This window comes from Hypomesus nipponensis, chromosome 9 (genome assembly GCF_054491055.1).
Source record: "Hypomesus nipponensis isolate SF chromosome 9, ASM5449105v1, whole genome shotgun sequence".
NCBI lineage: Eukaryota > Metazoa > Chordata > Actinopteri > Osmeriformes > Osmeridae > Hypomesus > Hypomesus nipponensis.
In genome coordinates this window covers 13090205-13113096 of record NC_140369.1, presented here as the reverse complement: position 1 = coordinate 13113096, position 22892 = coordinate 13090205, and the positions used below count along the sequence as shown (strand labels likewise).

At 41.9% G+C, this 22892-nt stretch overlaps 3 protein-coding genes across 4 annotated transcripts; 2 read left to right on the top strand and 1 right to left on the bottom strand.

The window, feature by feature from the left end:
* Positions 1-6435: 6435 nt before the first annotated feature.
* snai1a (snail family zinc finger 1a) lies at positions 6436-9784 on the bottom strand. Its single transcript, XM_084705098.1, has 3 exons — positions 9527-9784; positions 8498-9010; positions 6436-7844 (listed from the first exon to the last, which is right to left on the bottom strand). Exons 1-3 carry the CDS (start codon positions 9600-9602, stop codon positions 7660-7662), a joined length of 774 nt encoding a protein of 257 aa, XP_084561224.1. The 5' UTR covers positions 9603-9784; the 3' UTR covers positions 6436-7659.
* Positions 9785-11506: 1722 nt separating this feature from the next.
* tp53inp2a (tumor protein p53 inducible nuclear protein 2a) lies at positions 11507-14365 on the top strand. 2 transcript variants are annotated; one of them, XM_084705620.1, is made up of 4 exons: positions 11507-11627; positions 13134-13379; positions 13670-13793; positions 13970-14365. In XM_084705620.1, exons 2-4 carry the CDS (start codon positions 13262-13264, stop codon positions 14229-14231), a joined length of 504 nt encoding a protein of 167 aa, XP_084561746.1. In that variant the 5' UTR covers positions 11507-11627; positions 13134-13261; the 3' UTR covers positions 14232-14365. The 2 variants fall into 2 exon arrangements, with proteins under 2 accessions (XP_084561746.1, XP_084561747.1); XM_084705621.1 differs by having other exon boundaries at positions 11622-11760.
* Positions 14366-16775: 2410 nt separating this feature from the next.
* On the top strand, positions 16776-22183 carry cyld2 (cylindromatosis (turban tumor syndrome) 2). Its single transcript, XM_084705431.1, is given in 15 exon segments — positions 16776-16897; positions 17174-17452; positions 17455-17648; positions 17981-18104; positions 18487-18734; positions 18840-19008; positions 19159-19291; positions 19403-19510; positions 19655-19734; positions 19848-19914; positions 20170-20302; positions 20434-20542; positions 20662-20780; positions 20916-21120; positions 21377-22183. Coding segments are annotated over 14 exon segments (2100 nt in total). The 5' UTR covers positions 16776-16897; positions 17174-17229; the 3' UTR covers positions 21565-22183.
* Positions 22184-22892: the final 709 nt, after the last annotated feature.

The window sequence follows — 22892 nt, the reverse complement described above, 5'->3', positions numbered from 1 at the left end:
TCATCGTTTTTATTGACCTTCTTTGACCATTTTAGCAGCGATTCATTCAGGTATATGGAATGTTTGTCACCCTAAAGTCAGGAAACTGACTCAGGAGACTGAGGACTGAGAAGAGTCATCTCACTGTGTCTCTCTAAAGCCATCTATCATTGGAGTCACATGGAGAGCATGTGCACCCTCAATGAACAAGTGATAGTAGGAATACTGTCTGGAGAATAACTGCCAGGGAATGTATGTCAGAATGAGCAGGACTTGAGAGAGAAAGCCTTCACTGTGCCATAGATAACTTTCCTCCTGTAAGGATTTTGTGCTGGAAAAACAGGCAGGAAGTGTGTGTGTGTATGTGCATGTGTGTATATGTGTGTGCAGGATCATGCATACATATTTTGGGTGTTTTTTTTTCCTTCTTAAACTTGAGTGTTTTTGGCATTTGGGGGCTCTGTTTAAAAGAGGTGCCTCTCTGTCTAAAGGCCTAACCACAGTGGGCCTGGCTACAGAGGCACTGGGGAACCTTAAGCTTTTGATCCCCCTCTCCTCACTGCTGAGTAATGGCCCATGAGTGAACTGCTGGAGAGAGAAAGAGAGAGAGCGAGTGTACGTGAGTGTGCGTGAGTGTGCGTGAGTGCGTGAGTGCGTGTGTGCGTGAATGTGAAAAGGGGAGAAGTGTTGTTCTGAGGGGTTGCATGTAAATGATGTCTACAGTGTATGGCAGTGGAGATCAGTGAGAGATGGTGGCAGGATGCTTGTGATCATTACCACAAAAGAACTGCTCTGCTCAAACCATACAGACTTCATGTGGCATTGGGAGTTCATGCCTTTGTCCCTTCCCCTCTCTTTATTTCTACCCTCTTTATGTCTCTATCCTTGGCACCCTTTAGTGGAAACTGGTCAATGTTTTTTTCTTTCAATGATGATGGATGAGGTCAGTTATTCCATAATGTTAGGTACTTCAAGGAACCGTGGCTCAAAATTGTCTAGATATTATGTTTGCAACCTAGCTCCACTGGTAACATATGAAACCAGGTACTGATACTGATAAATGGTTTATTCTTGGATGGTATTGATTCATATCTCCTTCGTGTATACTGTTGCTCCTGCTGACTCTAGCTTGGTAGTGTTATCTGAGCTCTTATCACCCACATATGGAGAACACATCAGCAGGAAACCTGCTTTAAGTTGAAATCCAGCCGCCCTGTGTTACATTATTGGTCAGGTTAAAGCCAGTGTCAAAGAGGACAGGTGCTTATAAGTTTGCTTCCTCAGACATCTCATGTGGATGTCAAAGAGGTGTTGGGGAGGGGCTGGGGGGCTGGGGGGAAGGACACCACAGTGTAAAACACCGTTTCTCTTCCAGAGCTTTGATCTTAGGTGTGAGAGGTGGAGCTGAGGGACATGTGTCACACATTAGTGGTCTGGTGAGAGTGGCAGGCTAGTCAGAACTCACAGGCTCTGAGAGGTTTGGGCAGACTGGGGAGGATGTTGTGAAAGACCTGCCAGTTGTAGTGTTGCTAATAAACCTAACTCCTAGCTATGGGTGTAAGGGAGGGGTGAGGAGGGAGAAGAACAGAGCACAGAGTGGATAGAAAGATCCACAAAACAAAACAGTCATTATTTGTCTTATGTTAGTGGGTGGCTTCATGTCTGACTGTATTTCTTTGTTTTAGTTTTGCTCCCATTATTCTTTTTGGAACATAGTGAGGTTGTGTACATATACAAATAGATAACACAGGAAGTTGAACAGACAAAACCATTGAAAGGCTCACTTGCCAACAGTCACTCTCTTTAGAGAGGGGGAAATTCAATGCAGATGTCTGGGATCCGAAGTGAACCCGTCAGAGCTCTTGGGCCGTGTTAGTTCCTCCCAATCCCATTGGTGGAGTAAGACTGTTCTGCACTGTCATCAGTGTTGTCTGCACGACTAGGTCTTCCCTATGGACATTACTGTGCTACAGCCAGGAGTCAGAGAAATCTGAGAAAAGGTCTTTCATCTTAAAAGCATGTTTTCTAAATGTTCCTGGTCTTCGTGCTTCACCACATTCCTCAAATGTCAGTGTAACTTCCCATATCCTAACCCCGCAATCGGGTGGCAAATCTCTCAACGCTCCTCCATGGATTGCTTTCTCGTGAGTTGAGAAAATAACAAGCTACAGAGTAATGACTTAACAAGCAACAGGGTAATGGATTCAACATGGACGTGTATGTGTTGAGTGTGTGTGTGCGTGTGTGCATGCGTGGGTGTATGTGTGCGTGCGTGCGTGTGAGAGGGAGTGTGTATATGGTGTGAGTGGGTGTAGGTGTGTGTGTTTGACAGAACATGTGTCTTGTCTATTGTTTGTAACTCTTCATACCCCAGAGTAAGAACACTCAGATCTAACTGCAGTTTGTTTGAAAGCAGCCCTGCTGATTAATAGGGCACTCTCTAAATAGCTTGTAGCCTTGAGATCCTTAGAGAGTCAAGTCTTCCAGAGCACCAGTGCTTGGTGCGTCATTGTGTGACAGGGACGGCCTGTGGGGTGTCAGTGGGGGTGCAGGGTGTTTTCCATCACATCCAGCTGCTGGCCTCCCACAGAGCCATATGTGTGTGTGTGTGTGTTCATTGTGTGTTGGGGGATTGAATGTGTGTAAGATTGAGTTTTAGACAAATTTAGGCAGCTGCAAGTGTGGTGGTTGATGTTTGCGTCGGTTTGACTATATGTTCAAGAGTCTGTGCATCTGTTCATGTAGCCGGCCCCTCAGCTGTTTCCAGACTCTTTGATGAGGAGAGGAGGTGCTCAGCACCTTCACCATAACACTGGCAAACTGTTGCCCTGTTCCCACACTACAAGCTTTTCTGTGTCACACTGGGTGGAGTTTGGACCTCTCGACAGCCAATGCACCTGTGAAACATGTATATGGCAAATGAAAAAACATTGACATGGAGAGTTGACTTTGTCGATGAATAACCCTACCTGCAATCAAACTGAAATTGCCTTTGGTGAGGGTTTTGCAGAGTTGTCATTGACTTATTGTGTTTCATGGTTTTAACTATGTATTTACTCTCACACTCTGACAAGTTCTAACAAGAGAACAAAAATGTGCATTGGTCCTTTCACAATGATCCCCGATTGCCTGCAGCAAGAGCTCAACGTACCACTGCACCTTCTCTGGGAAAATACTCTCAGGTGCATTCCTTCATTGGATGGCAAACAGGTGTTTTTCTTCTGAAGCTGAAATTCAGATAGTGTCAGTCCTTCAAATGGTAGATTAAGTTTTGTTGATATTTCAAATATGGATATCCCACTTCATGTAAAGATATGTACATTCTTTATTAAATATTGGGATATGTAAGGAATAGTCTTTTAGGTCTTTATTTTCCAAGACTCAACCCTTCAGTGTCCCAACAGCAGGCCGCAGGGAGAGAGCTGGGGAATGAAGAGGGTACAGAATTGAGGGGTTAGATCAAGATGCTTACTGAGAGAATCTGCTGTTTCCTGTCCCCGGGTACTAACTGGGCTTATTTTTCCCAGAGTTGGACGCCCCTCCTCCCAAATCCCACAAGCCTCCGTGTGAGGCAATGCCCAGAAGGGAGAGAGAGGGAGAGGAGAAGGCTTAGGCGCCATCCGTTCTTCCACCTCTCCCCCACTCTGTGCTTCTCACTGGCACCAAGTCCTCAGCAACACATGTCTCTGATCAAGTGCAGCCTGCGTCATCAGTTAGTAAACTCCAGGCTCCAGGAAAACCAACAGAGAGCACATTCATCCCCGGCGACCCTGTGACTGAGTGTGTGATTCATTACTCTTTAATATGCACTCCATTCCCCCCAACCACTCGACCACCTCTCCAATCCAGCCCTCTGGCAGCTCCAGAGCCTGATCACATCCATCATTAGACATACTTGTGGTGGCACTGTTATTGGCCTTGCTGTTTACCTCAAGCAGTGGTTGTCGATGGCCTAGTTGCAGATGGAGAGGAATTAATCTGTTGCATCTTTACTTCTGAGTTAAGACATGCTCTAGCTCACCACTGGCTAATGGCAAACAGAGGAGTGGGGACTGTTTTCCATGGCATTAAAAAATCCAGCATGTTCCAACTACAAGACAAGCACAATATAGCAATATCTTATAACAAGTAAAGAGTACTGATTGTCTTGGAATTGAGAGTGAGATGTTGGTTAATATAAATAAACTTAGAGAATGATGAGGGGGGTAATGAATGAGGCTGAAGGTTTGTTTCTATCAAAACATTTCCCTTTCTGTCAGTTCTTTAAAATATCATCATAAATACTACAGTGGGGCTCTTTCCATCTCCACTGGCAACTTGCTTGACTTAGTTCATTCCACATGTTGTACTTTCCTGCATTGCAACGTGTTGAAATAATGACAGAACCCTTGAGATATTACGGAGAGAGGGGCTGTAGCAGGGAAACACAGACATGGGCAAGCTCCTGAAGGACTGTCATGAAAAGGTCTGTAGCTACTGAGGTTTCAGTATGGGGCTGCAATGGTGGGTTGTCCTTGGAGAGCTGGCCCCAGGCAGACCGTGTCACAGGCGCAGGATGAGTCCTGTTTATGGGAGGCTGACAGCTCCTTCCTGTATCCCAGGCCCTGAGCCTTGGCTTCTGCTGCACTGAAGGCTAGTGTCTCCCTCTTCTATGACTGAATCAGCCTGAGAGCAGGCGTGGGTGGGACAGGGCTGGGGGGATGGGACATGGTGTAGTGGCAATAGGCAGTGAAGGTTAGCAGCAGCACTTGAGCTGCCTGGCCTCTAGCTAGCCTGCTTTTTCAGGGTAAAGTAGGCCAATGTAAACTCCTACTTCCTGTCGGTCTGTCTCAGAGGGGGTGAGATGATCCTCCTGTGAAGAAGAAGTGCTGCAGTTCTGCAGGGATATTTCACTGTTAACACACATGCAGTATATACATAAATAGATATACAGCAACAACAACAAAACAGGTAAAGAGAGAGAGAGGGAAGAGAGAGTCTGAGAAAGAGAGAGTCTGAAAAAGAGAGAGAGAGGTATACACAAACACAGTGGGGTTCTGGAATGTTAAACACATGCTTTATGGCATAAATAGCAGCCACTTTTGGTAAATTACAGTGAGTGCTCTGGCACTGGGAAGCCAGCAGCAGGAAAAAGTTCTCAGATTTCACATTGAGGCTTTCCACTCTCCCAAAGGAACAAGTGGAGGAGTCATGTTTTCATTTCTTCAAAAATACATATACAAATACATTCAGTAACTCGCAGTTCTATTAAAGGTTATGAACAAGTGGCTTGCTTTCAAAACTGGATCATATCATTTGTGCGGCAGCAGTTAAAAAGTCTTTCTTAGACTGTGATTGATACAATGGTAGAGTGAGTCAAGAAAACAGGCTAGATCAGAGTTGACTCGGACTAAAGGTTAGTCACATTGACTTTATATGCAAAGTTACTTCATAGTTACTACCCATCCCTATGGGCATGCTAACGATATTTATTGAACAATTATTTTATACAAAAGGAAGTATTTTGTGCCAACCCATCCTGTCAAGGACACAATAGTAAAATAAAAACGTAGCTTACAGCAGTTTTTCAAACTGCACAACCACAAGTCCAGTATTCCTTATACTAACAACTTTAGATGCTTTATCTGAAGCTGTGCCCTTATTTCCCTGGCTAAAAGTGAAATAGTTTTGAAAATGTGCCGCTGGAGCAGGCAGAGACTCAGTGGAACAGCTTACCTCATCCCAGGCCCACACACCCTCATCCCTGCTCAATGACTAGACCTGCACAGTCAAGGAGCCATGGGAACTGGCTGGGCAGACTCTGACTCACTGTCTAGGCTACAGTAAGCTGGAAGAGGGTCTCAGAGTTACAGTCCTCCAAGCTGAACAGGAATAGGAAACCTGGGCCGTGGTTAAATCAAGTTCATGTCAATTTGCCAACTACAATGCCTGCTCCAGACAAGAATCTAAAATTAACTTCATTGATCTTCATGATGACACCTCAACGTGTTCCCTCAATTTCTCTCTCAATTTTTCTCATACATACATACACACACACACACACACAAACAGCTGCAATGTTTGCACAGCAGTTAGGAGAGCTGTATAGCCAGTGGAAACGTTAGGCAGGTGCCCTTGTCCATCCCTCAGTGTGCTCACCTGCACACCTGCCCTCCACTGAACTGTCTTCTGTTCACTCTACATCAAAGCCCGACCCACACAACACATGTTGACAGATAGTTTAGTAAAACATTCATTGGAAGCCATGTGTTAACTATGCAATTTTGTTTAGCCATTTGTGTGTTACATTCTGAACATCTTTAGAAACTTTTAGACGTTCATAATATAACATTTCATTTGTGAGATCTTTAAATTCCTTATATTAGACAAAAGAATAGTATGGTCTACATAGTGCAGTCTAAACAATTCCATCCAAGACTTTTTTTATAAACATATAAATTAGTTTATTGAATGCAAATTCATCTGCTATGAAATACATGAAATAGAAGTGAGAAGACAAACTCAGTACAAAATGAAATCCATCTACATTAAATCTGGACATTGCACGGTAAAAAAACACATAAAACATTTAGGAACTTTGAAAATTATTTTCTGTGGTCAGTTTTGTGGTCAGACCTACAGATAACCAAGCATTTGATGATGTAAACATTTCAGACATGTTATTTGATCCCAGCCATTAACCATTTCTGAATGTTTGCCGCTTGATAGTTTTAATACTGCAAATAGATGTTTTAAAAACACAACAACTACCAACTGAGGTAAGAAGGCACATCTTTGGTTTAAACATAATACATTTAAAAAAACGAGTTCATATGTTACAAATTGACATTTAAAATCAGATTCCTGCCATTTTAACAGGAACTATGAACACTGTGGTAACCTAGAGTGCATGGATACAATTGTCATCCAAAAAATCTACAGCAATGTGTAGGAGCACAGTCTCAATGACAAAATTGCTTTTCCAATCTCTGAGACATCAGATTAAAAAGGGGCTTGTTGTCGTCAAAACAGAGGTTTAAATCAAATCTACCAGAGAAAAGCCCACAGACAGACCAACTGACGCTATCCTTTTGTTTTGACTTGCTTCCTCTTTTCTTGACTAACTATGGCTGGTTGAAGTCACCTGTTATCAGCCCAGTGAAGGTCAGGGCCATTGCACCTGTTAGCACCTTGTCGCTCTGCACCATAGTATGGGGACAGCTGCGTGTGTGTGTGTGTACATTTGTGTCATGCTGAGGGATGTGACCCACCCACGCACCCCTACCTCTCTGCAGCTGTGTCTGGGCTGTGATCCTGAGCTTGCCGGCACCGAGGCAGAAACGCAACAGACTTAGGGGAGCACCAGCTCCACTAAACCCCATGAGCCCACAGTATTTTTGGTCTTTGAGAAAAATAAAATAATAAATCTGAACTAGGTCAAGGGATGGATTACACAGTTCTGCTTGAAAAAGGATGGGTTTGGATTAGGTTATCTGTTCCTCTTCTGTTCAAAATGGACTGCAAGCAGAGTAAGGAGAAGGCTGTTCAGAGGGAGAAGTCTCCCACCGAGTCAGGTCCATGGTGTCTGCAGGCAGACTAAAGCAGGCTCCTGTTGTCTTGTTGTCTAAAGGCTGGTTTGGTATACACTCCATCCGCCCTTCCAACAACCCTCCCATGGTCCCCATGGGTTCTGCAAGGCCCTCATGCTGTGGAGGAGCAGCAGCCGGAGACACTGTGCTTCTGGAGGAGGGACATGCGGCTGAAGGTGCGAGAGCACACGCCACACTGGTACTTCTTTACCTCTGCGTGAGTCTGGAGGTGTGCACGCAGGTTGGAGCGGTCAGCAAATGCTCGGTTACAATGTGGGCAGGAAAATGGACGCTCCCCTAAGAAGGAGATGAGAGCACACATTAGAAGCACATCACAAGACACACAGGATTGTGACCATTGCCCTGCTTCTTTGTATGAGGTCTTTTGAATAGCAAAATGTGTGAAACGATTACCCTCTCAGTCTTCAACAGGGGCTCATTGACACCTCATTGTATAATTCTCAACTTGTTTGAAAGTTAATGAAGATCAGGCTAGCAGGACTGGGGGCACTTGAATTAGCATGATTAAATCAGTGGCGAGTAATGAGATTAGCACTCCAGCAGGTTGCTGCTGGTGGCCAGATTGATAGAGTGGTGCTTCCAAGATCTCTTTGACCCTTTCATCACAATGTTATCCAATTCTGTTGACACACTACAGATAAGATAGGTTGAAGACAGTCATTGTTGTTGCAATGTTTAACACAATGAGTAATAATTAAAACAAGTCCCAAAGCTTCTCTTTGTGATTAAGCATTTTTGATCCACTGCACTGCTAGTGTTGAGATGAACATACTAGGTGGAATGGATGCTTTTGCATGCACAATCCTACCAAACTATGATGACAATTCCTACAGACTACTTCAACAAAGAAAATTAAATGCATATTAGGTAGAGTGCCCCATACTTCAACTACTTTATTTGGAGGCAGGAAATGCTCTAGGAGGTCTTACCTGTGTGTGTGCGGATATGACCACGCAACAGCCAGGGTCTGGAGAAGGCCTTTCCACATGTGGTGCAAACACAGGGCAAAGTATGCGAGCGAATGTGCATCTTCAATGCTCCCAGGCTGGTGTATTCTTTAGGGCAGTGCTTGCAAAAGAAGGCAGGCCTGGCTGCAGTGACAGGGGCCTCTCTCTCCTCTTTGGCAGGGCCTCCATGGCTCTTGGCGCTGTTACGTTTGGGTCTCTGAGGGGGATGATAGCTGTCTTCTGGCTCGGGGCTGGGGGGGTCAGATGTTCGGCCTTCGTCTTCCTCCCCACTGCTGCTGGCACTGCTGCTGAGACTGGAGGGGGAGCTGAGGTCCAGGGGCCCAGGGGTGGGGGAGGGCTCTGTAGGGGACTTGGGGAGGTAGAGGGTTGGAAGAAAGCTCATATCCCATACCAGTCCCGTTGTGTAGCAGGTGGAAGTTGATTCATTGTCTGCTGATGCAAGTTCACCTAGAGGGAACCTATCCAATAAGGCAACTGTAAACAATGAGAGGTTTGATTAGATCAAGTCAATAATAAACACAGCAAAAGCCAAATTAAGGGCACAGCCAAAAGTTTTCATGGTAAACTTTTTCCCTTTGCTCCATTAGCAAAAACTACACCTGTCAAACATGTCTGCAGGATGTTCTTGTAAAATTCCCTTGCATTTGTCTACATGCACAAAAGCATTAAAACTCAAACCAAGCAATTTCATGGAGCATTTCCTCCCACGTATTCACAAGTGGTTGCATGAATGGTAGCACTGTATAGTTGCAGTTAGGAGGAAAGTGTTGTAGCTATAACTTGTGGACTAGATGTAATCTGAAAACTGTGATCAAGGTAAGGACAGTAATACAAAGTGTGTTTCAATAAGAAATCATCATTGTTGTGAAGAATGTTACTTTTCACTGCTCACATCAACCCTAACATAATTGATAAAACAGGTGGCCTACATTGTTTTACGCAATTATATTTTAATTTAAAATTTAACAATGGTTTGAAAAGGCTACTTACCATTTTGACACTCCAGTTCACTGTAGTTTGGTTTTTTACTAGCAAAATACTTTTTAACCAAGAACGATCGAGGCATTTTTCTTCTTTGGTATAGCCTTGGCTGTGCGTAAAAGTATCCAGCGGTCACAAACTAAAGAAAACTTTGTTTAGATTCGCAAAGAAATAGCGACTTCTGAAAAGAAAAATATGACAACTCCACCGTTTCTCTGCTTCTGTCTGCAAAATCACTATGCGACGTTTCCAACATGAGTTAATGAACGCTATTCTACTGAAATACTCTGACACAACCAAGGGGTGTGCACACCCGCAGGGCACACCCCACCTCCTATATCAATGGTGAGAGCACAGGAAAGGATCCAAAGTTAGCTCTCTATAACAAAACAAATGCCTCAGAGTGTTGATATGCCATCTACCACCTTGGTATTTGTAAAGAGACACCAATGCAACTACATAGTTAAATTGCCAAATCAGACCAATTGAACAGGACAATTGTAATTCCAGAGCTCCGATTTGTGTTTCAACTTTCCATGATAGCTGGTCAAAATGTTTTTACTTAGGTTTTATAAAAAATGTAGATGTATATTGGCAAATGGAAAGCTTGAGCTATCAGAAATAGAAGAGCGAGCACTGTGATAACAGTTTTAAACGTTCAAACTCTCCATTTGTCAATTGGCTGTATCTACACTTGGACCGGGAAATGCAATTGCATGTTTACTATGTCAACCGCTGTTTTTTTTATGGTAAGAGGGTTGCAAACATCCACAACGCAAACATGACACTAGGATTATACAGTATATCATAAAGAAAGACAATGTATGACATTAGCATACTTTGTATTTACACCTGGCACACAGTGCACTGATGTGGTTTAGAAGTCAGAACACGACACCACGTGTTATGTTTTGGTAGTGTCATATACCCAGTATCATCGAGCGCTCATCGGTTTAATGTGTTCTTACTAAAGCCTGTATAAAACATCAGAACAAACGGTTTAACCATACAAACATTTAATAATTTCACACTATCCTAAATGATGTATATTCCAAATAGCCTAATAAAATAATCGAAAGAATGTCTTTGTGTGTGTGTACGTCTGTGTCTGTGTGTGAGAGAGAAACACATGCAGAACCCTGTCAGGAACCCATGCTCTTTGTATAGTCTGTACCAATGAGAGAGAGAGAGAGAGAGAGAGAGAGAGAGAGAGAGAGAGAGAAAAATTAGGTATATAGCTGTTATATGCTAGTATTTGTACTGATTGCACATTTAACAATAGCATGTTTTCTTGTCCATGCACCTGCTCTCCATAGCCAGACAGTATTGTTCTATCCAGAGGTATTAATATCTGCCACTGCCAGGCAAACTAAATCTCTCTGGAAAGTCATATTCAAGTGATCATTCTAGTTTGTGTCCTAATATGCGATTTTCAAATATGGCCCCGCCCTCCTTTTAGTTTATTTAAGGGTGGGGGTCGATTTACCATTTGCCAAAACCGTTAATGCAGTAATGCACCACCACCCCACCAGACTGCCAACCCCAAAGCCTTTATAAAGCCACATTTAGAGCCAACCAAATTTTTTAAGTAACCACAACTGTTTCTCTTAGTTGCAGCTGCTTGCAATTGTAACGTAAAGTTTCTTGACTTGACTATGGCTGTAGTGTAGACTACATTAAATTAACATTGTGAAGAACAATAATGTAGCCAATGTATCGCTTTAACTGCGGGTTCTTGGTTGAAAATAGCTGGTGTTATAAACATAACAAAGTGTATGCTATATATGATGCACTAGCTATATGTTTGCCCAAATTGTGCTGTTTAGGTGTATTTGATCAAATATGAAACAAAAAAAACAAAATATGAACAATGTAGCAAATGTGGAAAATGTCGACCCTCCATTACTGTAGGATACATTTGGTTTAGTAGCCTAATAGGCTACACAATTTACAGCCGTTGCTACCCCCGTTCTGATTGGTTAAGTATCTCGAATGGGTGGGGAAAGAGGTGGTGTTACGGTTGCTGTGGTACCGCAATCAGCTGTGTGTTATATTTTGAAATAGTTGCAAAGCCTCCAATGAAGAGCATTACATTTTGTGGAAGGCACTGGTAAGAAACGCTCTCACATTCAGATTTGGACTCCTCATAGTGATGATAATTTTGTTTCACAATGCAAATGTTGGTCTTAACATGGTTTAGGAATAGGAATGAATACGAAAAATACGCTTTGCTCTAAATCAAGGTAAGAATTCATCGCGTTTTCCTTTCACTCAGACTGTTGAGACGAAAAGGACATTAAAATGACAATGATCTGTTACAACAATGAAAGCTAGTGGTGGTGGAGAAGACTACAGTTTCACCCTAGCAATATTGTTTGGATTCAACTGTGTGCTCCCAATGTAGTCCATGTACAGTAGCGAGTTAGCTGTTTTCTCATTATAAGCAAGGTTTGTGACCATAAACCTATGCCTCTAGTGATGTCACATGACATAACCATAATTTCCTGTCCCTATTTTCTTCAGTTGTGGCAAAGAGTATCTTTGGCTGTGGTAATTGTAGGACTACATATACTGTGACGTCAGTTATAGCATGCAATTGTCCAGGATGTTGTTTGGTTTTTTGAGCCACTCCCCTGACATGCACGGGACAGCGAGTGATTCATCTCATAATAATGGTCCTTTCTACTGGCTGGGAAAATGAGTATTTAGGATAAACACAGTACCTATTGACTCAGTGTTTTGCATGTGGTTGGATTTTACTGTGCAAACTCTACATGTATTATTAACTATATCTCTCTCTCTGCTGTACAATTAAGGTACTTGTGTAGGTCAGTAGTTGTGAAGGGAGCATATCTTATTACAGTACATTTAGCAGACGCTCTTATCCAGAGAGACTTACAGTAAGTACAGGGACATTCCCCCCAAGGCAAGTAGGGTGAAGTGCCTTGCCCAAGGACACAACGTCATTCGACATGGCAGGGAATCGAACTGACAACTTTCTGATTTATAGCCCGATTCCCTAACCGCTCAGCCATCTAACCCCAAAACACCTATGCGACACTTAGGGTCAGATAGTACATTATGTACCTTCCAATCCAACATGGTTGCCATCAGCTTTAAGAGTAACTTTGAACATCAGATGGAGCTACAGTACATTGCTACAATATTTATACAAACCAAACTGTTAACTGAAAAAAACAACAATATACCAGTTTTCCAGTGGACCCCGAACAAGTGTCTTTAGAATGTACAGCCCTGCTGGAAGAACAATAATGTTACACTGAGAGGAAGATTATTATGGCCTTTCCCATATACACTCATACAACAGATGGGCCCTGACAAAGGAACACTGCAGGGGGTGCAGTGTGTTGATTGTTCAAAACCCTTACATTTTACTAACTGACCAATCAATGGCCACTGAGGTCAGTGGACTCATGGGTGCATAATTACTATAGGCCTAAAATAAATACACCACTCACAAAGGATTCACAAGGGAGATTTGTGTTTTTAAGTCAAGGACTGAATGTAATTTTTTAAGGATCAAGGATTTTTAAACTGTGAATCTATGTGGTTTGGAGCAGTAGTGAACGTGTATTTTCCCTTCTCTTCATCCAAGACTGTTATTTACACCAAAAGCCTCTGTTGCTGCATTGACGTGTGAGGCTCCTGCCAAATTAAAGGAGAGGAGAAAGACTGGAGAGCACAGGCAACAACCCCACACAATTACTATAACAGAGCCCAGACATGTTGAGAAGACTCTCCCACCTGTTCTTTGGGAGCGAGGAGGAGAGCCCGAAGGACCTAAGGACACCAACGCCTGGAGACATAGACGAGGAGGGGTGGCTTCTGGTCAGCCTTCATGGTCTGTATACTAGTGATGCTGTTGCTGCATACTGCTTTGGAAATGCAGTCCTTACTGAAAGATATTTCAAGATGCTAATATAGAATGTTTTATAATGTAGAAAGGGTTATTTATGAATAGGATTGAGCATTGATGATATTGTAATAGTTTTTTATGCTATGCATGTGTGACCATAATGATCATCTTGATATTTGAGATTCCATTGATTCTGATTCTTCAGTGAAATGAGTTTCTGTCTGTGTGGCCGGAAATGTGTTGTAACCCATTGTCCTTTTATGTCACCATGGAAGCCGTAAGCGGTGTGAACACAGTTGAAGATCAGGCTGTGGATCTGCCTGGCATGTCCGTCTACGCGTGTCAATCAATCCCACATGTCACTGAGGAGCGTGAACCAAGGTTGGAAACTGATGTGAGGTGAGAGAAGCTGACAAGAATGCAAGCATATACTGGAGGCTGAATTAGGGTGTCACCTTAGCCACAATTCCAAAATCAGAATTCAGGTTCTGCTTCTTGAAAGGTCTATATCTTTGCATTCCAAACTGTTACATGTTTATTGCATTTGGCTGTTTACTATCGTGATCCCTCCACAGGATGTCAGAACCAGATCTCCCAGTCCAAAGAAGAAGCCCACCCAGCCGAGCTGTGCGTGGCTCTGTGTCCCAGGCCTGGCCTTTGGCCAAGGTGACTCACATTGCCCGAGTCCAGAGAGCTCAGGCGCATTCAGAGCGCCGGCATCTCGGACGGAGCGGCATCCAGCGGCAAAACTGTGTCCGCCAGCGAAGCCAGCGTCACTGCCTTCACTCCCATACTACCAACCTCCACCAGCCAGGCCATCGCAACTTCAGTCAGTGAGACAACACCGCCTGGATGGATCAACAACATTCTTAACCATGTTAAAACACTTGCACAAACATTCACACACACTCACACATGTGAGAATCACTTCAACACACACGTTGAAACACACACATATTGTACACAACTCCCTTTGAGAATTCAGGTTCTGCTTCTTGAAAGGTCTATATCTTTGCATTCCAAACTGTTACATGTTTATTGCATTTGGCTGTTTACTATCGTGATCCCTCCACAGGATGTCAGAACCAGATCTCCCAGTCCAAAGAAGAAGCCCACCCAGCCGAGCTGTGCGTGGCTCTGTGTCCCAGGCCTGGCCTTTGGCCAAGGTGACTCACATTGCCCGAGTCCAGAGAGCTCAGGCGCATTCAGAGCGCCGGCATCTCGGACGGAGCGGCATCCAGCGGCAAAACTGTGTCCGCCAGCGAAGCCAGCGTCACTGCCTTCACTCCCATACTACCAACCTCCACCAGCCAGGCCATCGCAACTTCAGTCAGTGAGACAACACCGCCTGGATGGATCAACAACATTCTTAACCATGTTAAAACACTTGCACAAACATTCACACACACTCACACATGTGAGAATCACTTCAACACACACGTTGAAACACACACATATTGTACACAACTCCCTTTGATCTGCAACACTTTCCAGAATTTCAAAATAAAGTCATAATCCAGCTAAGTTTACTGTTTACTTGTGTAGATAAGTTACCCCAAAGTCTGTATACTCTGTTTTAAAACTGTTACTTGTAATTGTTACTTGTTCATTGGCAGCTTTTAAACGTACTGTTGACGACATAAGAATGACGTTGTTAAACTAATGAAATGTGTGTAATGCCTATGCAAAATACTAATGAACAATAACAGTAGGATAGGTGACAGACAAAAGGTTATATACATACTGTGTGTGTCAAACTGTCCAACCCTTCTCAACACCCTCAAACTGGACACATTCATTTCCATCCCTGCTTTCCAAGAAACCATTTCACTCATCCTTACTGAACCCTGTAAATGCTTTCTCACCTTTTAGTACCTTGTTGTCTACTCATCCCCATGGTTTGTCTTTTGTCTGTTGCCAACTAGTTTGTCCTCCTGTTGTACTTATGTTGCCTGCTTCGTTTTCTCCTGCCTGTATCCTTTGTTCATACCTGCCAGTGTCAGTCTGTGTCTTTATTGTGGTTGTTGTAAATAATATCTGTCCTGCTTTGTGCTTTTAACATTTTTTATCCCCCCTGACTCCCTATGTTCTTAATGCCCTGCTTTGTACAACCTGCTTGTTTTCTGTTGTTGTTGCTTTTGTTTAGTTTTTTGTATGTCTGTATTGCTTTGATTGTGTGCCATTGTGTGTTTAACCTGATTTTTATTCCATAGCCCCCTTCCCCTCTCCCTCAAAAAGCTTTAGCTTTTTGCCAGGCCATCATTGGAAATAAGAATGTTGTTCTTAAATGATTCTGCCTGGTTAAATAAAGGTTTGAAAAAAAAAAAACTTTTTCATACAGCAATAAAATGGATGGACAACATTTTGTATTTGTCAAATGTTCTTCTTTAGGTGCTATGGGTCTGCTGACGTGTAACAGACATTGTGAGCATCTTGATATTCAAGTACAATTGAGTAAAATATATACAGTACATTATCCATTTTTCAGACGTTCAGTCAAAATGTGTTCAGTTATTACTATATTTTATTTTATTCCCCTTAGTATTAGCTACACCCCCCTTAGTATTAGCTAGACTTTGCTCCTTTTGTAAAGTTAGTCCACATATTTAAGTTTCAATATTCCTATATGTTTAATGTATGCACCTCCCTGCCAAAGTAAATTCCTTGTTTGTGCAAACATTCATGGCGAATAAAATCCCTTCTGATTCTGATTCTGAACAGTCACATTGTACTGCGGATTTTCCCCTAGGGGGCACCCTAGTGCAAAGCTTCAAGTGTATTTTTGCTTTAAAATTATGGTTATAGTAAATAACCCTGATTAGTTTTGTTGTTATTGTGGTAATCCACATGTAGAGAGCGTTCCCTTCTAAAGATATATACAAATTGTTATTTTAAGCTCCATGTGAAAATTGTCCCGTATCAAAAAAAAAGTTTTGCACTTCCAAAAATAATTTACTGTAACATTGTAATTTGGTTCAAATACACTTATACAATGTCTTCCCATTAATTAAAAAAACTCTAATTAATAGAGTTAAACATGTAATTGAAAACTCACACTAGACAGGGATATACATGATCCCAGTGGTCAAGTATCTTACCAAGATGTATGGTGAAACACACATCAATGGGGACAGTATTATGATAAAAAGTAGTTAATTTAGATAGTTCTTTTTATAGAAAAGCTGATCAATGCTGTCATGTGATTACAATTATAATCAGTCCTGACAAGGTATTCATAGACAGCTAACCAATCTAGGATACATGATTATCAGTAAATAATAAGAGCTCATGTAACAGTGTCACCACACCTAGCCATCATGTGACGAGGACTAGGTGCATAAAGTGGGAGTTGGCGGTGTCTCGGTCACAATCAAGTCAGGTGCATCGGTTGGTTGGGTTGGTACTAGACTTCTGGTTCATTGTTAGACTCGCTAGAGATATCTCGCAGTCAGGTGATAGCCAAGCGCGTCGAGGTTGTTACTGTTTCGACGCTTTAATAAACGGTAAGATGTTTTTCAATACTCAAACTTAATTTTAATCTATAATATTGGATATTTAAATAATTTAGATAAATGCTGTAAGTATATATATATATTTCTAAAGAGGGAGCACTTATAAGGGATTTTGGTGAGATTGCGTTAATGAATAAAACAATTCTGTCGGATTCATTATGGGTACGGGTCGAATTCATTAATAAACGATATGCATATTCTAGTTGCTCTATCCTGCTACAGTACAGAGATTGATGAACTTGTGTGTTTTCATAATCTATTTTTTAGGTTCCTTACAAAGATTCTTCATCAGTTCAGGATTGAGTAGTGAAAATAGTTTCTAAATGGAGACTAAAGGAAAAGTTAAGGACACGTTTTTCATTGTGACTCGGGGGAAGGCTAGGAAAGGTTTCTCCAGAGGATATATTGGCCATGTGGAAGCAGAGACCCAGCACGGGGAGCTGATGGGACTGGTGTATGGAGGGGGCAGCAAGAGTCGGGGTGTGGTGAAGAAGGAGGACACTTACCTGCTTTCCCATCACCAGGCCCAGCTACTGCTGTTTGTGTCCCCCCCAGCAAGCGCCTAGATCTCCTGTGTAACCCGCAGCTCTTCGCTGCCATCTGTCAGCTGTCACAGGATGACCTGGTGGTACTGAAGCACAAGAAGGCTTACCATCCAGGACTGGTTAAGAACTTGATGCAGATTGGTAGGAAGGAGAACCAAGGAGACCTGCTAATGTTGGGCTTTGAGGTTGAGTTTGTGGTGAGTACTCTTTAAAGCATAATGATATACTGCATGTCAGGTGAATGCAACATTTACCCCATACATTTATTTACTATAGGAAGAAACAGCAGCAGACAGTAATGTGAAGATGCCTCTCTCCTCTCTCCCACTGAAATTGTCCAGATTGTTATCTGTCAAAAAGTGAAACCAAATAGCTTTTACGTAACCCTTGATCTTGATAATACTGCAGGTGATTTTAATACTATACAGTAGTACCCATACTTTTTTCAGTCAGTGAAACTCTAATCAGCACACCAATTGGGACCTTACACATTTTATTAGAAATGTATGTTTTCTATGCTCCTGAGCAGGACACTGATCAGACGACATCATCTAAGAAGCCTGCCCCTCTACCCCTCTTCAGCGCAGCCGACATTGTCCAGGTTGTTCCTGCCTGTTCCAAAGGGCTTCAATGGAAAGATGTGCAATTTGATGGTCTGTACATACACATTTATCACAGAGTTATTTAAGTAATGCTTTGTGTCTATATCTTGTCTCTAATCTATAGAAGTCCCAAATATGTATCGGTATGTTATGTAATTATTTCCTTCTAGTAAAAAATCATAGAGAGATTATCATCGCCTTCTAACAAAACACAGATGGAGAGAACACCTGTGACTAGATTGCTTGCATACTTGTACAAAAGCACACAAGGGTACATGTACAAATCCAGTTAAACTGGCTCATCAAGGGTTCATCACATGGTTTAGCGTTTATTGACAGCATTCTTCAAATTCTCATGGGCATAGACTAGTGACAAGAAGACATAGACATCCATATGATGTTTTTCTCTGTTCAACCCCCCCTTCCCCCCAAGGTCTGAGCGGAAAGACTGTGTCACGGATCAACTCCATGCCTAACATAGGGTCTCGTAGGCAACACGTGAAAGAGAGCCAGACAGACCACAAGGTCATGCAAAGCCAAAGACCTAAAGTGTCACATATCCCATTTGAAGTGGGATCCATGGTAGAGGTGATGTCCAACACAGGGATCACTGTGTTTGGGGTGATCCGGTGGATTGGGGCCCCTGAAGGGAAGAAAAGCAATTGGGCAGGTATAGAACTGGTAAGTAAACCATTATAAGGATACTCAACCTGCATTTGGTATTTAACTACTTTTAGTTATTAATTTATACAACATTCAACATTTTGACTTTTTCTTTTCTATAAGGATTATGAGGTGAATGGATGCTCTGATGGGAAGTATAAGGGACAACAATATTTCTCTTGTAAGGACTCCAGTGCTTTGTTTGTACCACTCACAAAGTGCAGCCCTGACAGAAGGTTCTTGTACTCTCCCACTGAAAAGGATATCCTCAGGTCTCCAGATATCTCCCCAGGTTAGGCAGCCCTGAGTTCTCGGTCTCTTCTCTTTTATTCAATTTCTTTTTTTCTCTTTCTCTTGCTTCTCTTTATTTCTTTCTCTCTCTCAAATTGGTACAGAATAGACAAAGAGGATCCTGAAAGGGTTCTGCATGTGTTTTTTGCAGTTCCTTCATTGGGGGAAACGGAAGAGGATGCCCCACCCATACCTGAATCTGTGGCCCAATCTTTGCTGGTGGGTAAGATGAAGGGAATCCAGGGTCACTTCAACTCCTGCTACCTAGATGTCACTCTTTTCAGGTACACCTGAACCATCCTGAACCCTTCCTCAATTATACCCAATGAAAGTGGTTATGTTACCACATATAAACATAACTGAAAGGCTGAAAAAAATATGTGATCTCCCCACAGTCTGTTCAGTTCCTCCAAGTCCCTGGACAGTGTCTGCCATAGTCCTGCTGACTCAGAACAACACATATCTCACACTCTCAGGAAAGACATAGTGAACCGTTTACGAAGGTATAGTCCCTTAATGCAAGTGTTGTCTCTCTGTTGAGTGTATTGTGTATTATCTTACAGATCTTTATTCATAGGGTCTGGGTTTTTGTTATTGTGACCAATATAAGAATGATAAATAAGAGTGGTAACCAACTCTGTCCACAGACATGGCTTTGTCCCTGCTGATAGCGTGATGAGTTTCCGTAAGCAGCTTGGTTGTGACAGCTTTGTAACAGAGGAGAAAGGTACGCTGTGAAATGTAACTTATTTAGTTATTTAACAATTGGTTGTTGTTGTGGATATTTGGCACCAAAGTATAGTATAACGTTGATTAAAAGTGTTACTTTGCCTCCCTCAGACCCTGAAGAGTTCATCACAGTCCTTCTTCAACATGTGCTTTGTATAGAGCCCTTGCTCAAGTTCAGGTCTGAACCCCTCCTTGTTTCTTCTAATTTTTATTGACTTCTCTTTTATTGTCTTCCACCTTCTGCCTACCTTTGTCATCTCCCTTTTATACACGGCATAATTTAAGTAATACATGTGCAGACATCCCAACTTGCAGAGACTAATTTCCGGGAGTAACTGCATTTATAAGACTACCTAATGTTTCTCTCTAGACTTTCTACACATTATAAGTTTGCTGTGCAGTTGTTGAACGTGTGCTTTTTTCTTGGCCTCAGGTCCTGCAGGGGGGTGTCTCAGGATGCCTACATCTTCCAGATAATTCTAGAAAAGGAGCAGGTGGGACAGACACCTACTGTGCAGCAACTTCTGGAGACCTCCTTCCTGTCATGTGATCTTAAATTTGAGGAGGTGGGTGCTACTGGTATTTACATTCAGAGCTCTGTCAACAGAGCTGCATACCTTGTGGTCCCCCTACATTTTTGTTGTTGTGTCATCCTTAACAGCGCAGTTACAGTGTCTCCACTTGATATGCTCCTCAGATCCCATCTTGTCTCATGCTCCAGATGCCAAGGTTCGGAAATAGGTACAAGATGTTTCCCCACATCATCCCCTCAACAGAGCTGGACATCACAGATCTCTTATACAACTGTGAGTTGCACCATTACCGCAGTTTTTTGTAGTTTCTAAATCCAACTGAGTACTGTTTATATAGACACATATCCAATAATTGTCAGGTTGAGAGACTTATATCCTGCATTTCTTTACAGCACCCAGAGATTGTTTCCTGTGTGGCCGTTTAGCAGAGTATGAGTGTTCCCAGTGTTTACAGGACCGCAGGCTTCAACCAGGAAGAATCAAACAATATTGTGCTACCTGCAAAACGCAGGTGTGCAAAATATTAAAACCAGATTTTTACTAGCTGTCACATTCAGTCCACACTAACTCATTAAAAAACATTAATGAATGTAAGGAAGTCCTGTCTCCATACTTATATTTACTTATATATTCACATTTACTTCAGGTGCACACCCATCCCTCCAGACAAGGCCACTGCCCTAGAGCCCTCACAGTGCCATCAGATGTACCAGCAGATGGCCCTATTCCAAGACATAAGATGCATCTGTTTGCTGTACTTTGCATCCACACGAGCCACTATGTGTCTTTTGTGAAATATGGCCCCAACCCTCGCTCCTGGCTGTTCTTTGACAGCATGGCTGACAGATATGGTGAGATTGATTGAATTGGCTGTTATCACTACACTAGTGCATTTTAAAATAAATTAAGTATAAGCAAATATTGTCAACATTGTAAACTCTTCAAATCTTGTGGTTTTATGAAGCAAACTAAAATTGTGCTAATTACAACATGTGACTTACTCTTTAACTGTACCTGACTGTCAGATGGCAGTCAGATTGCGCTGTGACAAACACATTGTTTTATTATACCCTATTTATATATATGTGTTCTTATTTCTCTTTATAGGTGATGACCAGACTGGCTATAACATTCCAGAGATCAGAGCTTGTCCGGAGGTTGGTGATTTCCTGTCTCAGGCGGAGGACGAGCTTGTGTGTGCTGACCCTTCCCAGGCAGGGGAGCCTGTCCGCAGGCTACTTTGTGACTCCTACATGTGTTTATATCAAAGTGAGTCCATGGCGCTCCATAGATAAAGCCAGCATAAAAGTGAGACACACAAGTAAGAACTTGGTGTTCTAACAACAGGGCCTAAATAGCCTTGATGGTTGAGTCTGCATGCTTGAAGTAGGTCATTGTTACAAGGTTCTGAAAACACTGTTGATAAGCTGGAGAGAGCTAAACTTCCACTGGAAAGGAATGCTTTTATAAATAAAATGAAAATGTGCAGTCAGATATTTGACTTGAACATGACTTTGGCAGGACTGAAAGGGTAGTTAGGTGTGATTAGGACATGTTTTCTTTCACATGCCAATACAGATTTCTTCGTCTTTTTTATTGTTGCCATATATATTTGATACATTTTTGTACATTTGTTTTATATTGACCGTAATGATTTGTGACAAATTGCTGAAGTGAAGTGATTTTTCGATTAAATTAATTAATGAGCATGTATGCCTTTATTTTAGATTATTGTAAAGTTAGAGAGAGCAATGTGTAAGTCTAAATTGGCTCAAGTTTTATTGTACTCTCTAGATTAATCTTTAATGATCTTTTGGAAATACTGATTTACAAGAGAAATTCAGATAAATTCAAACATATTTACACTTAGATATTCAATAAAATCTACTTACTGTAAATGGAAGTGGACTCTGAGACTGTGAAGTGAATTTCAACCAAAACTCAAACAATAAAATATATGAGTTACTTGTATGGGAGAAGACCTATGTTGGCCTCCACTAACACTGCATGGCAATATTGCACAATACATGGTGAGATTATATTGGCTTCCAATACCCTAGTTTAATAAAACAACAGTTCTCTTGCAAAACACACTGACACTTTAGTCGCATATTTTATTGCACAGAACAAATTCCCACTTAACAGAAACCCACTTTTTTTGTTTAAACCTCATTCTGGAGGTTGAAATTGTTCTGAATAACACAACATCGACCACACAATTATCTTATTTTTTTTCTCATAAATTCCTAAACATAAAAAGTTGAATCAAGGTCTGTCTATAGGCTTGTAAAAATTGTTGACTGTACATGTATTGCCCTCTTGTGGAAGACAACGTATTCCACTTCCATCGTCCATTCCGTCCATTCCGTCCATTCCGTTCGTCCACATGCAAGAATGTCCACTCAGACACACACAGCACCTTGTTTTACATTTAGTCATTTAGCAGACGATCTTATCCAGAGCGACTGTTTTAATATAGAAAACAAAAACACAGAAAATACTTTATTTGAAAATAACTCTTAAGAACTGTAAAATAAAGCATACATTCTAGTATCATCTCATGTTTCTCAACCAATACTGCTAATCCTCCTAATAAGATTACACAAACACTGATCTGAATGGG

What these genes read in the sequence shown, in the direction of transcription:
- snai1a (XM_084705098.1), bottom strand. Translation starts at nt 9,602, where the DNA reads ATGCCTCGATCGTTCTTGGTTAAAAAGTATTTTGCTAGTAAAAAACCA. An exon ending in TGAACTGGAGTGTCAAAATG is followed by an intron (nt 9,011 to 9,526) that starts GTAAGTAGCCTT and finishes CATTGTTTACAG; the next exon opens with TTGCCTTATTGGATAGGTTC. An exon ending in TCATATCCGCACACACACAG is followed by an intron (nt 7,845 to 8,497) that starts GTAAGACCTCCT and finishes TCTCCTTCTTAG; the next exon opens with GGGAGCGTCCATTTTCCTGC.
- tp53inp2a (XM_084705620.1), top strand. Translation starts at nt 13,262, where the DNA reads ATGTTGAGAAGACTCTCCCACCTGTTCTTTGGGAGCGAGGAGGAGAGC. An exon ending in GCTTCTGGTCAGCCTTCATG is followed by an intron (nt 13,380 to 13,669) that starts GTCTGTATACTA and finishes TCACCATGGAAG; the next exon opens with CCGTAAGCGGTGTGAACACA. An exon ending in AGGTTGGAAACTGATGTGAG is followed by an intron (nt 13,794 to 13,969) that starts GTGAGAGAAGCT and finishes ATCCCTCCACAG; the next exon opens with GATGTCAGAACCAGATCTCC.